Genomic DNA, 22,214 nt, shown 5'->3' with positions numbered 1-22,214 from the left:
GAACCAGCGAAGGGACTGGATAAATAATCCCCGGGCCAAGAAAAACCCGGCATCTGCCTACGGAGCGGCCGTGCATCCTCCCTGCCACTTCCCACCGCCCCAAACTCCATCCGGCCGCGGCGGAGCCAAAGCTCCCGTCAGAGCCCCGGGGCCCATCGAGCTGCCCGCGCCCGTCACCCGCTTCCTCCCGCGGCATCTGCGGTGGAGCTCCGGGGCACGGAGCCGCCCGCCTCCCCTCCGCCTGGAGCTCATGCTATTTTCTAATTAGTGTCTGCAGAGGGGTCATTAATGAGCTCATCACTGGGAGGAGGAGGAGGGGGAAGGGATTATGGACACATACGCTTTGCATTAACCACCATCACCGGGATCTTTGCAGTCTCCTCGGGGAGGGGGGAGATTTACACAGCTGGGAGGAGGCGCGGGCGGGCGGCTCTGCCTTCCTCTCCCGGGGGAGGATGAGCCCGAGGAGAAGAAAGGAAAGCTGGACGTCATGTGTTTACAGAGTTGGGTGGGAGGGGATGGAGATGGCTGGGGAGCAGCCGGGCAAGCAGGGATGTGGGGGGAGCATGCTGGCTCCCACCTTGAGCCCTTCCTTAGCTCATCCCAGCACCTCATCCCTGATCCTGACGCGCTTGGCCCAACCTGCCTGCGTTCCCTTTTAGTCAAAAGAAAGAGAAGTAGAGCAAAGCAGCGTGTTGTGCCCAGGCTCTGCCAGTGCCATGGGCAGGAGCCGTGCTGGAGGGGGATCAGGGTACGTGCCCACCAGAGTCCACAGGCCCCTCCACTGCCCACCCTGGGCGACCTTTTGAACCAGGACAGGAATTCAAGCCCCCATCCTGACACGGGCTCTGCTGGTTTCTGCCCATCTCTGTTGTGTTTAATAAAACAGGTATTAGAGCGGCGGAGTCTCGTTTCAGCCATCGGGTTTGAATGGCTGCCTCCTCATTTTTGAGCAGAGCTGGAAGGAGAAGTTGCAAGACATTAAGCCCTTGTTCTAAGCGGGAGGATTTGAGGAGAGTTATTGGCATCTGCAGGACATAGCTTGGCTGTGATGAGCATTGGAGGAAGCCATAAGCTTCCCGCCATCACAGAGGACGTCCCTTTGTGCCTGGCTGCAGCCCAGGTATCAGCCCTCACTGCCCTGTGGGTGAGAGGGTGTTTTCAATACCTCCTTTCCAAGATAACAAGTTTGTGGGGTGCTCCTTGGCTCCGATGCCTGGCCATTTCCAGCTGGAGCTGCAGCCCTGCTTTGATATTTCTGAGCGTCCCCTCAGGGCTTGCCAGGGGCTGGAGCACAGTGCAAGGCACCCACACTGCTCGGGCATCCATCTGTCCATCCATTTTGTCCAAAAACAAGGGGTTTTGGTGCGTGTTGCGCTGTTTGGGGAGGGGGCCGGTGCTGGGGGGCCTGGGAGCCCCTGGCGCGTGCCATCACCGAGCCGCTATTCCGGCGTTTCCGGTGGGCAATGCTGGCGGGGCTCAGTTTTCCCCTCAGCCGCGGCTCTGCAACGCTCGAGTTCACAGGACGTTTTCTTTGGCATGGGGCCCCTCGCTTCCCGGCCCGACACCATCACCCGGCACCACGGGCAGAGGGGGCAAGGGGCGGCCGCGGCACAGATTTGTCTCTGCCCAAGCCCGGCGTCCTGGTTGCTCTGGCACCTCAGGGTGCTGGTGAGTTCAGCTCGGACCATTGTCCCCAAAAAGCCTCTAGAGAGAGCAATGGGCAGTTACTCTTCATTAAATGCAGGATTTGCAGGGCTGGAGCAGGAGCAGCCTGGGGCGAGGGCATTGCTGCTGCCACGGGGCCACAGCTCAGCCCCTTCCAGCCTTGGCTTGTTAAACCAAAACAGGTGTGAGGGCAGCCGAGCGGCAGGGCAGGGGATGCGAGTCTCCTTACAAGTAATTATCCCTGCTCTGGGTTAAGGTTTCCCAGCTCCTCCTAATGAAGTGCAGGCATCCCCAGCTGGCAACAAGCTCCGAGGGGCTGGGAGCAGGGGCCGGCTGCAGCCAGCATCCTGGATGAGCATCCTGGGTGCTTTGGGGTTTCTGAGACAAGGAAAGCCCCTTTCTCTGTGGTCTGGTGTTCCCTTCTGTAAAATGAGGCCATGAGTCAGGGAAGCTGTATGATCCCTGCACCCACTCCTGCTGTGCTTTGCCTTCATCCCCTGCACTATCAAGCATTCCCCTTTCCTCCAGCTGCGGGATCACAGATGTAAGGCAGCAGTAGGTTGCTACCCAGCAGATCTGTCCCACCCGGTCCCCATGGCCTTGGTGTGCCAAGCAGCTGTGCTCACCCCCTGCCACCTTCCCTCTGCAGACCTGGACGAGTGCTCGGAGGGCAACGGTGGGTGCCAGCAGACCTGTGTCAACATGATGGGCAGCTACGAGTGCTTCTGCCGGGAGGGCTTCTTCCTCAGTGACAACCAGCACACCTGCATCCAGCGCCCTGAAGGTCAGTGCTCAGCAGTTCCACACCCCGGGGCACCCTTCATCCCTGCATTTATCAGGCAGGTCTGTCCTCTGTCACCTCTGGCCACTCCTGCCCATGTTTAGGTGCTGCTGCTGGGTTTGTGGTGTGGCAGGTTTGAATCTATGACAAACACGTTGGGAGAGGTGATAATGTCCTGCAGCAAAATCCTTGCAGGTCCCTGCACAGCAATACTGAACAAGGGATATTAATCCTATGCCCAGAGCAACTTATTGATAAATGGAAGGACCTGGAGTTCCTCACACCACCTTAAGAGACACATCTTCCCCTGCCAGGTCTTGCACAGCACTGAGCCCTTCGTCTCGGTATCAGCTCTAAATTGTTGCCGTCTGGAGCAAGCTCTTAGCCAAAATAGGAGGAAATGAGAGATTTTTGCGTCTCTGCTGATTTTTATCTCTGCTGCTTGGCAAAGCCAGCTGAGTGTTTTTGCTTTCCTCCGTCTCCTTCCCAGCTGTGTTGGTCACTCCAGCTCCCCAGGAATCTTGCCCTGCCAAGGATGGCTGAGCAGCTGCAGCGGCATCTCCTGTGTCCCCATCCTTGCATGTCCAAGAGGGATGAGCTGGCTGCTCCTTCCTCCCGGTGCCACAGTGGGTGGTCCCTGCTGGGAACAGGGATGCAGGTGCTGGGTGTTGAGCTCAATGGGGTTTAAAGCCACCTCGAGATGTGGGAGCAGGGTCTCACCCAAGATGGGAGGGATCAAAGGCTGAAGGCTCACAGGTGGTTTTGTCCACTTTTCCAAGCATCTCTGTGCCAGGAGCTGGCCAGGGTTATCCTGTCCCCACAAGGTCTTCACTGACAAGGTTTCCCCTCCTTGCCATCATTTCCCCATCTCATCCCACCTCAGACGTCCTTCTGCCACTGCTGACTAGTGCCAGCAGCTTTTGGAGCATTTCTTTGCTTCCTTTTCTCGTTTAGAAGGCATGAACTGCATGAACAAGAACCACGGCTGTGCCCACATCTGCCGGGAGACTCCCAAAGGGGGCATTGCCTGCGAGTGCCGTCCCGGCTTCGAGCTCACCAAGAACCAGCGTGACTGCAAACGTAAGGAGCACTCCAGGGCTGGGGATACGGCCCCCCAGGGACCCCCTAACCCTGTCCCCATGGCACAGACACCTCCTGCCCCTGCAGCAAAGCCGTGACCCCGTGATAGCAGTTAGTTCATTGAGCCTGAAGCTCAGCATGCTCAGCTCTGCCTCTGTTGTCTTTACAGGCAATGCTTCTGGCAGCCCCCTTTGCCATGAGATGTGGTGTCCTTACATGACCAGGCTGAAATGGCAGTTCAAGGGGGTCCCAGAGGCTCAGCATCCCCTGTTCTTGTCCCAGTGTTTCACTTTCCAAAGGGGAGGCGAACAGGGAGAGTGCAATCGGCATGTGAGCAGCGCAGGAATCCTCTCCCTGGGGGTTGTGGTGCTCTCAGCCTGTCTGATCTCCTGCCAGCATCCCACTGGCAGTGCCAGGGTTATTAAATAGATATGTGTGTGTTTATGCAATTATTTTTATTTTGTTTCTCATTTGCTGTGTGCAGCAAACATGTAAAATCGCTGATGAAATGGAGGTTTAATCCTATGAGCCTACTTTCCCTCTAAGCTAAATCAAGAGCACACCTTGCCCCCCGGGGAGGGCTGGCAAGGCTTCCCAAAAGCTCCTGTGTCATTCCAGAGCTCAGGAAAGTTTCACCCTTTCCCTATAGCACTGGATTAAGGGTCAGGGTCAACCATCCCCTTTGCTCGGACTCCACTGGTGGCATTTAGCAGACATGCAGAGGGAAGACATGAGAAACCACATGGCAGTTTGCATCTGCCAAGATCCCACAGGGAAAGTGAAGGGCTTTAGGAATTATCTGTGAGGGAAGGAGGGAGGGAGGAGGAAGGAAGGAAGGGAAGGAGGGAGGGAAGTCTGCAGGTACAGACGAGGTGTTTCCAAGCCAGCTTTATGTACTGCATGTGGATGCCAGGCAGGAGGAGCTGGGGCCATGGTGACACCGGTGCTTTGCTCCCACAGTGACCTGCAACTACGGGAACGGGGGCTGCCAGCACACCTGCGATGACACCGACCAGGGGCCCAAGTGCGGCTGCCACGTCAAATTCCTGCTGCACTCGGACGGGGTGACGTGCATAGGTAGGTCAGGCCATCACCTGCACGTGGGTTGGGGTGTGGGATGGCTCGTCTTCCTCCCTGGGTGATTTGTCCTTGGCCTGTGAAGGGTTTTTCCCAAGCCTTGGGGATGCGGCGATTTCCTTTTGCTGAGAGCGGGAAGCTCAGCGTGTGTGTGAGGGATGCTGCGGTACCCGCGGGGTGCAGGGATGTGTCTCTGCTCAGCCACAGGGAGCAGAAGTGGTCTTGGTGGTGCTTGAGGGGATACCTGGGGACAGGTTGCTGTGCTGGGGTGCAGGCAGGGATCCCTGCCTGCCTCTGTGCTGCTGAAGAGAGAGTGGTGAGGATGTCCCCACCCTAGGAATTGTTACTGTCGCTCTCAGTGGCAGCTTTTGAGGAGGGACATGGAGGGGGCAGGTTTGCCCACAGCAATCTGTTCCGACTTGGTATTGTGGGGCCTTGGCTCAGGAACAATTGTCTTGCAAAAAAAAGAACAAAACCAAAACCCCAGCAACCTGACAACTCAACCACCCCCAGAATTGTCCTTTTCCTGTGTGTGTTTTCAAATTGTAAAACATCAAGCAGAGATAGAAGTTTTACTGGTTTCATATGCTTGTGCTGTTTAACAGCTGCTTTGATTTAAAAAATGTTATATTTGGGGAGTGATTAAGTCCACAATTGCTTGAGACATTTGAGTTCTTATTGCAAAATGAAAAAGAAAAAGGAACTGAAAGCAAGGGAGGTTTTGGCTCCCCATGTCCCTGCTGTGCCTGAACAGAAAACCCTCCGTGCTTTCCACAGACGGCTCCGTCCTCAGGGCAGAGGATCCCCTCTGAGCCCCTGGCTGTTCCCTGCCAGCTTGAGGGATGTTTTGGGCTGAGCCCCCAGCAAAGCCCTCCTGCCTGTCAGCTCACTGCTGCCTTAATGTCACCACTGTCCCCCAGCCCGCTCCCAGGATGGATCCCAATCCCTCCTGGCTGCTGGCAGGCGCTCACAGCCCCTGGTCCCCGCCGTCCTCGTGTTTGCTCCCACAGCCATTGCGTCATGTCCCACCTCTGAGGACCCTCCCAGGGGGTTGTTGCTGTGCCTGGGTGGGGAGACCTCCTCCAACGGGGACCTCAGGACCCCGGGTGTGTCAGCTGGCAGGTTCCTCCTGGATGAAGGGCCCTGCATGTGGCGTCTGACTTGGGCAGCTTTGGGACCAAGGATGCTCCTGATCTGTTGGGTGTTGGGGGTGAGAGCAGCTCTCCAAAGCATCTCATGACTTGGGGGATGCTTCAGAGCATCAGTTTGCTGGGGGTGGGGGTGTCTCTGCACTCAGACCCTGGGTACCACAGGTGTGAGGGTGGGATTTGGGGGTTTCCGAAATCACTCATCCTTTTGTCCTTGGCCAAAGTTTCCCTCTTTGTCTCCAAGCCCTCCATTGTACTGCTGGGAAGGCATCTCCCACCAGAGCCAGCACATCCCTTTGAGCTCTCCCCTTGTCCACCTTTCCAGGGGAAATCAAACACTGCACTAGAGGATTTTAGGAGCAGCACCAGCCCAAAGCCCACCACCACGCCTGTCTCATCCCTTTGGGCTCTGCAATCCCTTCTCACAGGAAGGGGCCTGCCCAGCTCCTGCATTCCCTGGGGGATTCCCGATCCCCAGCCCCACCGTGGGAACACCACGGGATTGTGCTCCAGCCGCTGGGAGCCAGCAGCCGCCCCGCAGGGATGCCCGGCCGGCAGATTTACAGCCGAGGTACCTGCTCGGATATTTATAACCACCCTTTCTTGTTTTATGGCTCGGGCACAGCAAACAGCCCTCCCCCATCCACACTGCCCCCTTCACCGCCCCTTCCCCATTTCCTCCAAAATATTTCATCATTTCAAGGGGAATAAAGTTTCCAGTGAGGGGAAACGCAAAGTCGTTCCCCGGGCCATGGGCTTTGAAATTGTACGCGGTGTGTTTGATGGGCTGCCGGGACAGGCCCCTGGTCCAGGTTCCCTTCAGATCACACCACGCGGCAGGAAGCACGATCAGCCCCTCTGAGTGACAGTTTCATTAGGCCACGGCCGGTGTTTTTCATTTTTCCGCTTTTTATTGCTGCTTTTAAAAATGCAGATAATGAGGAACATGCCTCTGAGCACAGGGGCCATCGCTAATGGCTCCCAACATGTCTGCAGGCGCGAGGGGGAGGGGGAGCCAGGAGGGGAGGCCGATGACCTTATATATTTATATTTATGCTCCAAAAGCAGCCTTTAAAAAAAAAAAAAAAAGAATTAAAAAAAGCACATAAAACAGCCCTCCAGCAGCCAAGGGTGCAGTGCCCGTGGGGAGATGCAAAAACGGCTGTCACAGTTGATGCAGATTTTGGCTTTCCAGGAATATTTACCCTCCAGGGCATCATTGCAGTTCCCTCCCACCTATATTTGGGGTGCAGCAGGGCTGTCGCCGGCCCCCCCACTTGTGGCAAGCACTGGTGGAGTGGGAGGGGGTGGACGGGGAAGAAATATGATTAGATGGAGAAGGAAACTAAACCCAGCTCAAATTTTATGGCTGATTTCCTGACTCACGCCCAGGCGGTTGGCTGCGGCACCACTGATGCTCCCCAGCTTTGTGGAGCTGGCGGTGCTGGGAGCGGTGCCGGGAGCTCTGGACCCACAGCCAGGGTGCACTGACCCACGGGTGAGGCTGAGCAGCCCAAGCACACCCAGGGTTTGGGCTCACTGCTGGCTTGGCTGCTAAATCCGAGGGGTGCAAGTGCCACAGGTGGGATGTGGTTGCCTTCCCAAAGCCCATGGCTGCACAGTGTCCACATGGCTCCGTTCAGGGATCACCCCCTGCTCTGGCACGTGCTGGTTTAGTTCCCAACGAGGGCGAGGACCTGGTTCCCCAGACTAACAGGCTGCACTAACGCTCCTCATAACGCGCTTCTCCCGCTCGCATGGGGCTCCAACCAGCCCAGCACAGCTGGAGGGGGTTTGGAGAGGCTGAGGGACATGGAATGCTTGGGAGGTGGGAGAGAAAAAGCCCAAAGGGACAGTTTCCACCAGGCTGGAAAGGCAGCAGAGTTGAAGCCATTGATGTGTGACACCAACCAAGTTCCCTGCTGGACACTGTTTCTAAATCACTTTTTTATAATGTTAAACAGGGGAGAGACACTTCCAGCAACACGTTATCCTTGAGACGTTTTCTAATGGTAAATATTTTTGTTCTCTCTATCTCTACGAAGGGGTCTAACGTAGATGGTCTCTCCTCTCGAGATCATAACGGGGCTCGGGGGCTGAGCTGCTGCGCTAACCGCATGTCTCACTAACCCTGCCCCGCTGCTGCTTCCAAACCCCACCAGGCCAGCCTGGGGCTGGGCTGGGGGACAGAGCAGGGAACCCTCCCCCCGCTGTGCTTGCATGGGACGGGGCTCTCACGCTGCTTTGGTGGATCCAGCCCGGCGCCGGGGGTGACAATCTGCTTTCCAGTGGCTGTGGCAGTGGTTTCCCCCCACACCCAGGAGGAGCTCACAGTGGGCTGCCAGCAGCTGTGTGGTGGGGAGGGGGATGCTTGTGCCCATCTCTGCGCTGTGCACTCCCATTTACCCCTTCCTAGAGCCCACCCGCTCGAGGATGGTCCCCTCTGGGACCTTCAGGGTGTCCCAGGGTTTGGCCTCGCCATGCACAGTGGCTCTCAGCCCAGAGCTGCAGCAATGGTAGGGCTGCAACAGCCCTTTACAGGGCTGGGAACCTCCCCAGGGATTTGTTTGCATCCCCATGGGGTTTCCAAGCCCTTCACAAAGGTAAGGTGATGCCTCTGCTCTGCAAGGAAATCAAGGCAGAAGGTGCAGCGACTTGTTAGTCATGGGGAATCTTGTTTCTGGATGTGCTGGCAAACTCCTGCCACGTCCAGAAGCTCTGGGAGTGCCGCTCACTAGCACAGGGACCGCCGACTGCAGCTTTTGGGGAGCTCTTGCAGAGCCTTGCACACAGGGGTGGGAGAAGGGAGGGACCCCAGATCTGCGCCATCACCACGCTCCAGCCAGCCCAGCTGTCATTCCTCCGATTACCGCGGAATTATCCCCTCTGGCTCGTGGGATCACATCCTGCTGAGATTGTCACTTCTGAGAAGGTGGAGGTGAGGCCACAGTGTCTGCAGTGAGGGTGCTGAGCAGGGCGAGGAGTGCCATGGCACAGCAGTCAGGCAGTGAGACCAGAGCTGGGATGGAGGAGGGTGGAAAAGAGTCTGAGAGTGTGTGTGTGTGTGTGTGTGTGAAGCTTTGTCCTCTCCCTGCCCGAGCGATGGAGGCCTCACCACAGCCCTGTGTGGCTGGTGAGTCACGCCAGGCTGGGAGCAGCCCTGGGCTGCCAGCTCCGCCGAACAATTGCTGCTCCCCGGGGCCATTCCGGAGCCCGGCCGCACCACCAACATCCACGGCCTCACAGGTACCCCAGCAGCCCTCTCCAAGCTTTCTGCAAGCCCAGGACAGGGTCCCCCCCTTCGCAGAGGGGTTTGCAGTGGTGCTCTGGCTGTGCTAGCTGAGCTCATACCCAGTGGCCACCCTGGGCAGCTGCCCTGGGATGGTGGGTGGGACTGGCTTTAATGTCAGCTGAAATTCCCAAAGGTGTAAAGGGGCCAGGAGGGGTACCGCGCTGCTGGAGGAGGCTGTGAGCATGGTGACAATATGCCCAGGGCACCACATTCTCTGGAGAGCCCCATCCTCCCTGCTGCAGCTGCTTCTCCAGCCTGATCCCGCTGGCAGCACCTGAACCAAGCCAATCGTCTCATCTCAGCGGTGACCCTGTGGTCCCCAGGCTGCTTCTGCATCAGCTGCTGGAACAAAGGCTGGCATTAAACAAATGATTCACTGGGCTTTCAGAAAGTTTCCCTTCCCTTGGGCGCGGTGTCACCCGCCCCGCGCTGCAGGGAGGGGATGGCCCTGGCACGGCTGGGCCGCGTGAAGCACAAGGACCTGGCTGGAGGAATAATATCTGCAGAAATCCTTCCCCTGCCATTAGGTTTTGTAATTGTGCTGGCGATTAATTTCATAAAATGGTCCCTTTTGTTCTCTTATTATGGGACATCATAAAAATAGCAGTGGCAAGACGAGCACAGAGCGATCCCAGCTCCCAAGCCCTGCAGCAAATGGTTGGATGGTTCAGTCATTCCTACCCCATGTGGTGCTTGCAAAGAGCAGGAGAACCTGGGATTTGCTCTTTCCAAGGAATCTCTTCCAGGCATTTTCATCTTGGGTTCCTTGAAGCCCAAATGCCTCATTTATCCGAGCAACCAGCCTTCTGAAAGGAATATTTTATTATCCTTTGTGAACAACTTAATGCACTTCAAACCATTGTTCTGGTGGTTAGGGTTGAAATTGAGGATTGATCTCACAGGGAAGCTGTCAAGCTGAAAATGCTTCATTTAAATTAGTGTCCCTTCTAGTCCTACCAGCAACAGCTGACTTTGATAATGCTGAAATAATTAGCTTTTTTTTTTCAATTGGATTTTTTTTTCCACTGATGCTGCTTGCCTCTGAGTGTGTGTTTTAATTACATGATGTGTCTCCCAAATTAGTCTGAGATGCTGGACCAGCCACTGTGCCTGAGCAGTGGGTGACGGTCAGAGACTAACGGCACAGGGTCAGGCTATGTGGCTTGGGAGCTTGGTGGCAGTGAAGGGGACAGAACCCCCCTGCCACCTCACCGGGGGACTGGAGCTGTGCACCCACACCCCTGGGAGCTGCAGCCTGGGCGCTCCTGGTGGGACCTGTCTCTGGCTGCCTTTGCACAAGTGCTACGACTTTGTCCCTGCGAAATTTAATTCCTCCTCTTTGGAGCTGCCAAAGGTGGCCTCCATGAGGCCCTGTTTGTGGGGGACACCAGCCCCCATGTGTTCATTATTTCACGGCTCTGTGGCCTCGTTGCTGTTGTGTGAGAAGCCAAGGGCGGTTTCCATGGGCTCTGCAGGGAGGTTTGTACCCGCTGCCACTCCCAGGCTGTGGCAGGGAGGACGTCTGGGTGGGGTGACTCCCCCAGCCTTTTGAACACCGGTCCCTCACCCCAGCCTTTCTCTCCCCTTCCCATGCAGAGACGTGTGCTGTGAACAACGGGGGCTGTGACAGCAAGTGCCACGACGCAGCCACCGGCGTCCACTGCAGCTGCCCCATGGGCTTCATGCTCCAGCCCGACAGGAAGACGTGCAAAGGTAGGTGGGTGTGAGTGGGGCTGGGGTGCTCACTGCTCGCTCCTGGGTGCCTCAGACCCCCGTTGTGTCCTCAGTGCCTGTAGGAAAGGGTCAGATTTAGCTGAGCTCGCCATTGCCCACAGTGCTCACTGACTTGGTGTTTGCATCCATGGGGTGGGGACAGGAAGCACGGGGACTGGGATGCCTTGCTGCAGGCACCACGCTTGGCTCCACTCCCCTGGGAAGCCTGTGCGGAGGAGGAAAAGGGGGTCAGATCAATCTGGAGGCAATGGCATGGCCCTTGTGGGGCTAGAGGGTCCTGTCCCATCTCACTGCATCCCACTGCCTCAGCTGGAAGGGCTGGTTGTGCAGGGAATCCACACCTGCTCTGGGATTGTGAGATGCACGAGTCCCTTGGGGGGCACTGCCCAGCCATGTCCCACATGGGGGAGAACACCCCGAGATGCTGCACATCCCAGCAACGTCCCCAACCACCTGCCCCTGCCAGGCAGGGCAGTCCAGGCTGCTTTCCCTGCACCCCAAACTTGCCCCTCTCAGGGCTGGCCGGTGCCTGCATTGTGTCTTTTGGCAGCTCTCAGAACTTGACCCCAGCCGAGAGGAAAGCCTGTCCCGCTGCTGGCTGCCTGTCTACCTGTTGACTGCTTCCAGAACCCCCTGCCCCTGCTATTTTATCAGAGCATTCACCCCTCTCCAATTCTGCAGTTTCCAGCGACGTGCAATAACCCGGAGCCACGTCCCCGGTGTCTGGGGCTTTATTATGGCTGCAGGCGGGTTTACAGCTCGCTCCCTCGCAGTCATAAAAAGAAAGAAAGCCTCAGCCCCAGCAAGGCACTGGGGGATGGAGGGACAGGGCAGGCCGCTGCCTCCTCCTGGTCTCCTTCCATTTCACAGGTTGTTTTCGAGCAGTAAATTTTGTGATTAGTGGAAAAACAAGAAAGACAACCAAAAACCCCACATCCCAGCCTCTTTCCAGGTTGTTGGGGCTCTTTGCAGTTACTGTGCATCATCCTTTTTAGCTTTGTTAGTGGCAGGAAGGAGATGGCAAGCAGAGAGGCAAGGGCTGAAAAGCAGTTATTTTGTTGAGTGGCTGTTTTTGAAGGAGGGGGTTCTCCCTTCCTGGTTTTCTCTCTCTTCCTGCTACTCCTGGCCCCCCAAAGCAGTCCCCAGCCCAAACCTGTGGCTCTCCAGACTCTGGTCTGGTGGTCTCACTCAGCTGTGAGGCTTTTTTGGGGCTCCTGGCTCTACTCTGGGGGATGCTGAGACCTGCAGAATTTAATCATTTTGCACCACTTCCAAGGAGACCTGAACCCCAGAGCCCTGGCCTGGCCCAGTGTCACACATTTGCTCCTCAGAAGCACCTAGAGAAAAGCAGCAGCCACGTTCCCCTGGTGACCATCAGAGCCCAAAGGGTTTCCTCCATTTGCCAGCTCATGGTGGGGACAGCATCCAGAGGAGAGCACTGGGCTCTCCTGGCCGAGCATCCCAGCCAGAGCGTGACGGGTGTCCCTTGTCCCCACCAGACATTGACGAGTGCCGACTCAACAACGGTGGCTGTGACCACATCTGCAGGAACACGGTGGGCAGCTTCGAGTGCAGCTGCAAGAAGGGCTACAAGCTGCTCATAAACGAGAGGAACTGCCAAGGTAAGGGGCAGTGAGTGCCCAGGCCCCCTGCCCTGCCTCTCCCTGCGCTCCCGTGTCTCTCACCCTCCTGTGGCTGCTGCTGCTGCAGAAGTGCTGCCCCAGTTGCTCATTCCTCTGGCTTTCCTGTGGACTGCATAAATCCTTCGCGGGATTAGTGTTGGATTTAGGTTCTGGTCTGGGGCTTAGCCTTTCAGTCTCAGAGCTGGGGGCTTGTGGGCTCTTGCAGAGTTAAAGCCAGCAATTAGGCAGATGCCAGGGTTCCCACTTCTTGGAGGGCAGGAGTGGGGAGAAGATGCTTCCTGCTCACTCCAGAGGGAGCTGGCTGCTCCATGCTGCTTCTTCCACCTTCTTGTTCCTGTCCCAACATCCCACATAAACCCAGCAGGTCACTGGGCTGCCCCCGCAGCGCATGGCCAAGGTCAGCACGGCAGGTGTGCATGAGCCTGAGTATTGCCTCCTGAAAACACACGGCCGGGAAAGGAGGGCGCTGGCAGGCTCCGGGGCTGCCACTGCTTTCATCTCCGTCCAGGTTCTGTGCTCTGGGAGTTTGACGTGAGCGCAGCAATTAACTTAATGAAGCCAATGAAATGATGCTCCAGCCCACCATGTTGGGCTCACCTCCCACCCGGGGCCTCCCTGCCCCAGCGAGGTGCCCGCGGGGCCGAGCAGACATTGCTGGCACCGTCCCCGAGGCAGGACCTGCCTGCGCAGCATTCCTGATCCCTCCCTGGCATCCTCCTGATCATGGCATCCTCCGGCTCCCTCCCTGCCCTGGACGGGCAGCAGCCGGGGGCTCTTGCAGCCCTCCCATGCCAGGGACAGGGTGCTGGCCCTGCTTGGCCCATTTGAGGTGCAGAAGGGCTGTAGGAGCTTGTGGGAGGGGGGTGCTGGTGCAGTGGGTGAGGAGGAGCTTGGAGGGAGGGAAGGAGGGAGGGGAGCACAGGGTTCTGGAGCATACTGGTGTTGGATCCCCGCAGCATCCTGGTATTGAATACCCCGAGCAATCTGGTTCTGGACCCTTGGAGGATACCAGTGCAGGGTCCCACAGCATCCCAGTGCAGCCCTCAGCTCGCTGGAGCAACTGGAGCAGGAAGGGGACAGTCCCCGTGCCCGGGACGGCCCCTCTGCCGTGCCAGCTCTCACCTCCTCCCCTCGCCTTTCCTCCAGACATCGATGAGTGCTCCTTTGACCGGACCTGCGACCACCTCTGCATCAACACCCCCGGCAGCTTCCAGTGCCTCTGCCACAAAGGCTACACGCTCTACGGGCTCACCCACTGCGGAGGTAGGGCCAGCTGGGTGCTGGCAGCCTGTCACCCCGCCGGGGGTCGGGTCCCAAGGAGGGGCAGGGGGTGGGGCAGCAGCGATGCGGGGAGCCCTGGGGACACTGCCCACCCCAAGGGCCCGCGGTGAAGGTCGGTTCCCCGCTTACCCCGGGCTGAGGCCAGGCAGGGAGAGGGCTCACAGCCAGACTCGCTGGTGTCTGCAACTTCAAACGGAGCGACAGGAACAATTTGCGACTTGTCTGCAGCGGGAGAGAGGGAGAAATCCCCGGCGTTTTTGGCAGGGAGCTGTGACGGGGTGGGAAGGGGAACATCAAAAGGGTTTGATTTAAATTTCACAAGGCAGATAGCTCCCAAGGGCGGGGGCGTGCTTCGCCCGGGAAGCGGGCAGGCAGATGAAACATGCTTTGCAGGGGCTGCCGAAGCGTGTCGTGGCAGCGGTGCCGGCGGCCCGGGATGACGAGCCCGGGTGCTCCAGTGCTGCCCGGCTGGCGAGGGTCAGAGACCCTCCTCATATTTCTGAACTACTCAGCGTGAGCCAGCGCAGCCCCCAGGACTCTCTCGGGGTGGCCCTGCAGCAAAGGGGTCGATGGCTCCCACCGATGCCCCCAGTGAGGGGGAGCTGGGCAGGGAGGGCTGTGGCAGGGGCAGCTCCATCCCTGACCTGAAGGGATCATTTCAGGCCGGGGCAGAGGGTCCCTGCTGAGGAGAGGGACCAGGGCTGCTGAGCAGCTGCCTTTTGAGTTCAGTTCCTAAGTGTTTCCATGTCGGCTCCGTCTGCTGCCCCCCCGCAGCCCCCAAGGGGCCGGGGCGGGGCTCAGCCTGGATGGGCTGCACCTATCTCTGCCTAGCCCCTGGGACACGGGGAGTCGGGGTGTCCCTCATCCCCAGGGAGCTGGCACAGCTGCCGGGAGGCGGCACTGCTGGAAATGCCCTCTGGTGCAGATCCCCTCTCCCGGCTGGGCATGGATTTATCCGTCCAGAATCCCAGCCCTGAGACAACGCAGTGATTCAGTGTCAGAGCCGGGGAGTCCCGCTGCCCACCCCCGCCACAGCCTCTTTCCTTTCCCCCCGCAGACATCGATGAGTGCAGCATCAACCGGGGTGGCTGCAAATTCGGCTGCATCAACACCCCCGGCAGCTACCAGTGTACCTGTCCTGCCGGCTGCAAGCTGCACTGGAACAAGAAGGACTGTGTGGGTACGTCAGGCCAGGAGCCACCACGGCTGCTGGGGAAGCTGGGGAGTTTGGGATGCCAGGCTGGGGTCTCTATGGCACCCTCTCCTCCCCGGTGAATCCCCCCATGAGCTGCAGGGCGCAGGGATCCCTCATGGGTCTCTGGCCTGTGCCAGTCATGGGCATCCCTGATTGTCATCACCAGCTGGTGCGTGTCCCTTGGAGCTGGTGAAGTGCCTGCCAGGTTCGGTGCCACCACGGGCCACCCTCACCTGCAACAAGATGGGCAAGAAGGACAGCTGTGCCCTTTCCTGCACCTCCAAGGCCCGATTTCTGCCAGGTACTGGTGCCAGTACCACCACCAGCATGGGCAGGGGGGTCCCCATTTCCCCGCATGGCCCAAACTGGGGAGAGAGGAGTGGCTACACAGCCAGAATGCAGTGGCTGAGTGAGGGAGGGAGGTTGTTGCTCAGGGGGGCTCGCTGCTGGGTGTGGATCCACAGGACAGGTCCCTGCCAGGATCTCTATGGCAGGGTGCTGGGCATCATCCCCCCACGGCACGGCCGTGTCTCCCTGCATCACCCTGGCAGAGCCAACGCCCCTTCCTCCCTCACAGAGTCCGACAGCAGCTACACGGTGAGCTGTGGGACCCCCGTCCTGCGGCAGGGCAGCCAGCAGAGAGCCACCAACAGCAGCCAGCAGTGCCTCGGTAAGGGGGCTCCCAGGGTGCCCATGGCTGCCACCAGCGTGGCTGGGCCGTACCAGGTTGCTGAGCACCTCCTTTTTCTTTCAGAGACTGTGGCTGCACCGGTCAAGCAAAAGGCTTCCTTCAAGATTAAGGATGCCAAGTGCCACCTGCACCCGCGGACCAAGGGCAAGCAGGAGGAGGCCGGGAAGGCCGGGGCGCAAGGTGAGGTGTGACGGTGGTGGGCAGTGGGGGTGTCTGTCCCCAGCAGGGATGGGGTGCTGACCTGTCCCCTGCACGCAGGTGGCTCGGCACCGTGCTCTGACTGCCAGGTCACCTTTGTCAACCTCAAGTGCGACTCGTCCAAGAAGGGGAAGGGGCGCCGGGCTCGCAACTCCCCCAACAAAGAGGTGACGCGCATCACGCTGGAGTTCGAGGCAGAGATCAAGCCGGAGGAGATCACAGGTGGGCACAGCACTGGCCTGGGTGCAGGCACGGGTGGTGGGACCAGGGACGTGATGCCATCCCTGTGCAGCAAGGAGAGACAAACCAGACCTCATCTTGCACCGGATTGGGATGTGCTGGGTAGCACTTGCAACTGAGAGTTTGGGGGATGGCTTTAATCCTTCTGGGCTTCCCTACCCATCCCTCCCTTCTTACCGCATCCCTGTTTCCCCCTGTACCCCCATTCCCCTCTGCATCGCCCAGCCAGCTGCAACCTGCACTGCCTGCGACAGAGAGTGGAGAAAAAGCTGAAGTCAGCCATCAAAGCCCTGAAGAAATCCATCAACCAGGAGCGGTTCCTGCTGCGCTTCGCAGGGATGGAGTACGAGGTGGCCCGGAAGCTGAGCGTGGCCCCGGAGCGGCAGGAGAGCTGCGGGCCGGGCCAGCAGCGCCTGGCCAGCAAGTGTGGTAAGGAGCGTGGTGGGGTGACGAGGGGACCCGGCGGTGACAGCTCCCACAGCATCACCGACGTCCCCCCCGGCTCTCAGTCAGCTGCTCGCAGGGAACCTATTACCACGGGCAGACGGAGCAGTGCGTGCCCTGCCCCCCTGGCACCTACCAGGAGAAAGAGGGGCAGCTCTCCTGTGACCTGTGCCCCCGTGGCGACACCTTCGGACCCGTAGGAGCCACCAACATCACCGGCTGCACCGGTAAGGAGGGCATGGGGTGGGGCTTGAGGCACTCCTGGGGGATGTCCAGGGCTGCAACCTCAACCATTAGCCAGAAGACAGGAAAGCCTTGAGCATCCCCAGGGCCCACAGAAGTTGCTGGTTTGGGTGTTTATCATTTAGAGGGGACCCCGGGAAGGGCAGCACTTGCTCTGGATATACTGGTGCTGTCAAGGTTGAGGGGGAAGAGGATCTGAGTATGGGGCAGGAGAGCCCTGGGCGTGTGGGGTGCTAGGATTGAACAATGCCTGTGCCTGCAGGTCAGTGTCCCCCTGGCCAGCACTCTGCTGATGGCTTCAAGCCCTGCCAGCCGTGTCCCCGTGGCTCCTACCAGCCCGAGGTGGGACGGGCGCTCTGCTTCCCCTGTGGCGGGGGGCTGACCACCCGCCACGAGGGAGCCCTCTCCTTCCAGGACTGCGACACCAAAGGTAGGTCAGAGCCGGTCCCCAGGAAGGGGCCACCCAGCAGGGCTGTGCCAGCAGCTGACACAGCCCCCTGTGCTCCCTGACCCCCCAGTGCAGTGCTCCCCCGGGCACTACTACAACACGAGCGTCCATCGCTGCATCCGCTGCGCCGTGGGCACCTACCAGCCCGATTTCCGGCAGAATTACTGCATCTCCTGCCCTGGCAACACCACCACCGACTTCGACGGCTCCACCTCTGTGTCCCAGTGCAAAAGTAGGCGAGCTGGGGGGTGACCGAGGCAGGGACAGGCTTTGGGTGCTTCCTCAAAAGTATTTAAAAATGCTGTAAAGTAGAGTCTGGGTGTCTTGCTGGATCTCAGGGGGATGTGCATGGGCTGAACTGCACACCTGGGCCTCAGCATTATTTTGGGGATAAAAATTTCAGTGCTTTGTGCATGTAGGCAGGCATGGGGGGGGTTGCCTAATGGGACACTGCCCCTCTTGCCCAGTAAACCACCCCCAGTGCCCCCAGGCCGCTGGTTCCCAGTTGAACTGGTCTCCCTGCCTTGCAGACCGACAGTGTGGAGGGGAGCTGGGTGAGTACACGGGCTACATTGAGTCCCCCAACTACCCGGGGAATTACCCCGCCAACATCGAGTGCACCTGGAACATCAACCCCCCGCCCAAGCGCAAGATCCTCATCGTGGTGCCGGAGATCTTCCTCCCCTCTGAGGACGAGTGCGGCGACGTCTTGGTCATGCGGAAAAACTGTAGGTAACCGAGCGGGCGCGGTGCTCAGGGGAGGAGCTGGGGAGGAAAAGGTTGGGGTTTGGCAGAGCTGCCTGGTGCAAAGGGAGAAAGCCACATCCCTGGGTAGCAGGAGGGGAATTTTGGGAATAGGGGGAGCGGGGAGATGAGCATCACCCTGCCGTCTGGGTGTCTTGCTGGATCTCAGGGGGATGTGCGTGGGCTGAGCTGCACACCTGGGCCTCAGCATTCATTTTGGGGATAAAAAGCCCCATTTGGTGCTTTCCAGAGCAAGGAAGGAACAACAACATCCCTGGTATGTAACATGAGGGTTGGGGGGGGGCTCAGCCTTGCCCAGCACGGACAATTCCCATCCATGGTGCCACCCTTAACCCAGGCTGGGGGTAGCTCTGCTGATGAGCAACCAGCATCCTGTGTCCCCTTGCTGTTCTCTGCAGCCTCCCCATCCTCCATCACCACCTACGAAACCTGCCAGACCTATGAGAGGCCCATCGCCTTCACCGCCCGCTCCCGCAAGCTCTGGATCAACTTTAAAACCAGTGAAGCCAACAGCGCCCGGGGCTTCCAGATCCCCTATGTCACCTACGACGGTGAGCACGGTGCACGGGGAGATGCCATCCCAGCATGCTGATCCTTCTCCCCACCACAGTTTGGGACCCAGATCCCCCCCCCAGTTCCCACCTCCTGTGTGTTTGGGGGGAGTGGACTGAAGGATGGGGACCAGAGGTTTGGGGAAAAGTGGCAGCTCATGCCCTAGCTGTGTTTTCTGGCAGAGGACTATGAGCAGCTGGTGGAGGACATCGTGCGGGATGGAAGGCTCTACGCCTCCGAGAACCACCAGGAGATCCTCAAGGTGAGTGTGTGCCCCCAGGGCTGTGGGAGATGCAGGAGCATCCTTCCCTTTGGGGAATGCCTCCTGCTCTCCTTGCACTTCGAGCTTCAGTTCAGGGGAGCACGGGGGGGATGCTGAACCTCCCTCTGGCTCGGCTTCCCTGCAGGACAAGAAGCTCATCAAAGCTTTCTTCGATGTGCTGGCACACCCCCAGAACTACTTCAAGTACACGGAGAAGCACAAGGAGATGCTGCCCCGCTCCTTCATCAAACTCCTGCGCTCCAAAGTCTCCAGCTTCCTCCGGCCTTACAAATAGCCCCCTGCGCCCCCGCCGCCCCGGGCCCCCCCGCAGCCAAGGAAACCCTCTTCTCCTTTCCTCCTCCTTTCTGATTTTTCCTTCCTCCGCCTGGCTCCGGCAGGATCGCCACTGCCCGCCCCGCAGACGTCCCCTCACGATTTCCCTGCTGCTCCCTGCAGAGCGGTGCTCCCAGCCGGGGGCACGCTCCGGTCTCGTCCAGCGGCAGTGAAGCCGCTCCCCTCTTCCGAAGCAGCTTCTTCGAAGGTTTTAGGAAACTGAAGTACTGGTCCTATCGCTGTCCTGTGTCCTCCCTTTGGTTTCCTTTGTGCCAGGTCTGTCCCCGTTCCCTGGTGCCACCAGCAGCCCAGGACAGAGTGGGGGGTCCCTGTCTTTGCAGCCCCCGAGGCTGGCGCCGGCTGCGGCCCCGCGGAGCCCTCGCAGAGGAGAGCAGGAGGTGACGCCGTGTCCACCGCAGCGCCGGGCCCCGGCTACCGGCGCCTCTTTGCAGAGGTCGGGGGCAAGAGAACTGACAAAGCCTACTTGATTAAAAAGGAAATGCAAAGGAGAGATGGCACAGCCCACCAGCGCGGCACCGTGGTGGCTCTGTCCCGCCGGAGAGCCGCGCTGGTGCTGGGAGGGAAGCGCAGCCAAGCCACGTTCCCGGAGAACAATGTCTGGCTGCACGGGAGAAAACAGGGAGCAAAGGAGAAGGACTTTCAGCCGGGTTCGATTTTTTTTTCTTCCCCCCCCCCCCCCGCCCACCACCCCAGACACTTGTGCCAAGAAACCAGACTTTGTTACAAGCTCTGCCAAAGAGTAACTCGGAAAAGCAAGCTTTGAGAAGAGCAGGAGTTAATGTTTGTGCACTAGGATATCCTCCTTTCTACCTTCTTCATATGTATTAAGTGCAATCATTTGAGTCTTCCTTATATTATTTAGAGGGAAGTTGTTTTTTTTTCTACTAGAAACGACAATATTTATAACTGCCTGAGAAATGAGAATGTGTGTTTGCAAGAAAACAAAAAAAAAACCACCCACCCAGAGCAAGCCGGGCCCTGGGCTGCGCTGACCAGCGCGATGGCGTCTTCAGGCCTTTTCTGCCACGTTTGTCCCCGATAAAAGCCCCTGTCTGGGGGGAGACGGTGCCTCTCCTGCTCGGCGCAATGGGGTGAGTTTGTGCAGGGAGTTGGAGGCTTCTCAGTCCGTCCAGGGGGGATGGAGTGGGTCCTTTCAGACTGATCCGCCGCAGTTTGGGCGTTGTTCAAGCCCCGTTGCAAGGGAGAGCAAAACTCGGCCCTGTCACCTGCTTGTTGCAAACTGATGTGCTTCCCTGCAGGGGCTCAGGGATGAGCCAACAGCTGCTGAGGCCAGGTCTGGGGGGCACGCTGGGAGGAGAGGGGAGCTAATCCCGCACTCAGCCCCGAAATCTCTCCCCCAGGTACAGCGATCCCCCCGGGCAGAGCCATCCTCACGGACCTGGGGAAGTTTTGTGCTTCTGAGTCCCACCAGGCATTTTTGGCCCTATCCCTCTGCATGTTCTCACCCTGCAGGGATGCTGTGGGAGCCCCTCCCCAGGGGAGCAGATCCTGGGGAAGACCCATCATGCCACCCCCCGTTTCACTGCCGTCTGCCTCCCCCCAGCTTTGCAGACAGGCTTAGCTGGGGACGATGGCCCGGTGGATACCACTGGTGGGTTTGTGCCCCCAGCATCTTCATGTGGACAGACAGGACTCCCAGGGACAGGCAACTGCTGCCACCATCCCTCCTCCCCAAGCCTCCTTACTTTTCCAGCCCTGCCACCAGTTCTCAGCTGTCATCCTCCCCACACCTTCATTCCCATCTTCATCCTCTCAAAGACTTGGACCTGCCAGGACTAAACACGATTGACTTGCCTATAGCTCTGCCACTGGCAGGTCTCTTCTCATCACTGTCCCCACTTGTCCCTCACTGTCCCTTTGCCCACACCTGAGCCCAGTCCTGCTTTTAACAAACCAATTATTTATTACTCTGCATGTCCCACTGGGTCCATCTTTCCTGGGGGAAGCAGCTGCTCGCCCCTGTTTTCCCTCCTCGATCCACACTGCTCCAGCACCCCAAGAGCCTCTCCCGGGCTCTGTGAGGGGCTTCAGGCAGGCTGAGCACTGGCACAGGGGCTGAGGTTTATCCCCAAGAAGCATCAGTTGGAAAAGTCTGTCCTGATTCATCCCAGCTGTGGATTTTCCCCTCCCGCCAACGGCTCCCAGCCTGTTTGGAAGCTCCACAGCTGTGGGCTGAGCTGTTTGTCACTTGGTCGCTGTCTGAAAGCAGCTGCTTTAATGCACAAAAGCTGCTGTAGGGATCTGGAGGGGTTTTGTGGCTCTGGGACAGTGGCGCAGGCCAGTGACCTTTGAAAGGGTCCTTCATATTTAGAAGAAAAAAAAAGCCAACAGCAAAAATAAAATCAGCCCAGGAATGATCAACCCTGCTGTGGTGCCCTGGCGTGCCACAGCTCCTCGTGTCCACCGGAGAGTTCATTAACTTTGATTAACTCTGGCTGATCTCATGTCAGGCCACTGTCCAGCTGCCCTTCTGGGGCATCAGGGCGTGGGGGTGTCCTGGTTGTCATCCTTGCCACCACACCAGCCACCTCTGCTTCCCTAAAGCAGTTGTGGAAGGATGAGGTGGGCAGCACGTCCTCCTGGAGCGGCCAAAGGCACCTGGTAATGGTGCTTCCTCGTTCTGCTTTCACCAAATAGCTCAAAAAAGCCTCAGAAATTCCATGGGGCCCCTGGAGACACCCACCCCACAGCGGCCCAACCCCACTCCTCACCCACCCCCACCTCAGAATGGGTTTGAAAGGCTGAAATCCACATCAGCCAGCTCGGGGATCAAGGTTTTGAAGCTGTCAAGAGAAATGAGGGTTGTTGGGGTTTGGGGTTTTTTTTTTCATGTTGGAGTATTTATATCTGCCTTCTGCAGCGGGCCAGGACTTGCCAACTCCAGCAGAAACGATTAAAGTGATGAGCAAGATGTAGTTCATGAAGTTATTTGCACTTGATTAAAAGAAAAAAATTGTTATTTGAACTTTGTAAAAAGAAATGTTTGCATTTTGTATTGTCTTTTTTTAATTATTAAATGGAATTTCTTGGTGTTGTGTTGATCTTTCAAAAATTGACGCTGATGCTTATTTTAAAGGTTTTTAACAGCAGGATACAG

At 58.2% G+C, this 22,214-nt stretch overlaps 1 protein-coding gene across 3 annotated transcripts in view; it reads left to right on the top strand.

Annotated features, from left to right (window-relative positions):
• SCUBE3 (signal peptide, CUB domain and EGF like domain containing 3) overlaps positions 1–19,953 on the top strand; it is a 30,456-nt gene extending 10,503 nt beyond the window's left edge. For 2 of the 3 annotated variants that reach the window (XM_032133406.1, XM_032133408.1), the window contains exons 4-23: positions 2,318–2,452; positions 3,404–3,529; positions 4,490–4,606; positions 7,719–7,766; positions 10,643–10,759; positions 12,280–12,402; positions 13,570–13,686; positions 14,762–14,884; positions 15,066–15,200; positions 15,477–15,569; positions 15,654–15,770; positions 15,849–16,010; positions 16,254–16,457; positions 16,538–16,699; positions 16,978–17,145; positions 17,234–17,395; positions 17,694–17,891; positions 18,327–18,479; positions 18,663–18,742; positions 18,888–19,953. In XM_032133406.1, the coding sequence (XP_031989297.1) occupies positions 2,318–2,452; positions 3,404–3,529; positions 4,490–4,606; positions 7,719–7,766; positions 10,643–10,759; positions 12,280–12,402; positions 13,570–13,686; positions 14,762–14,884; positions 15,066–15,200; positions 15,477–15,569; positions 15,654–15,770; positions 15,849–16,010; positions 16,254–16,457; positions 16,538–16,699; positions 16,978–17,145; positions 17,234–17,395; positions 17,694–17,891; positions 18,327–18,479; positions 18,663–18,742; positions 18,888–19,037 (2,690 nt within the window). In that variant the 3' untranslated portion in view covers positions 19,038–19,953. The remainder of the gene's footprint in view (positions 1–2,317; positions 2,453–3,403; positions 3,530–4,489; positions 4,607–7,718; positions 7,767–10,642; positions 10,760–12,279; positions 12,403–13,569; positions 13,687–14,761; positions 14,885–15,065; positions 15,201–15,476; positions 15,570–15,653; positions 15,771–15,848; positions 16,011–16,253; positions 16,458–16,537; positions 16,700–16,977; positions 17,146–17,233; positions 17,396–17,693; positions 17,892–18,326; positions 18,480–18,662; positions 18,743–18,887) is intronic. The other variant, XM_032133407.1, reaches the window with a different exon arrangement.
• The last annotated feature ends 2,261 nt before the right edge of the window (positions 19,954–22,214 follow it).

Source organism: Corvus moneduloides, chromosome 24, assembly GCF_009650955.1.
Source record: "Corvus moneduloides isolate bCorMon1 chromosome 24, bCorMon1.pri, whole genome shotgun sequence".
In the NCBI taxonomy this organism is placed as follows: domain Eukaryota; kingdom Metazoa; phylum Chordata; class Aves; order Passeriformes; family Corvidae; genus Corvus; species Corvus moneduloides.
This window is presented reverse-complemented; position numbering and strand designations above follow the sequence as displayed.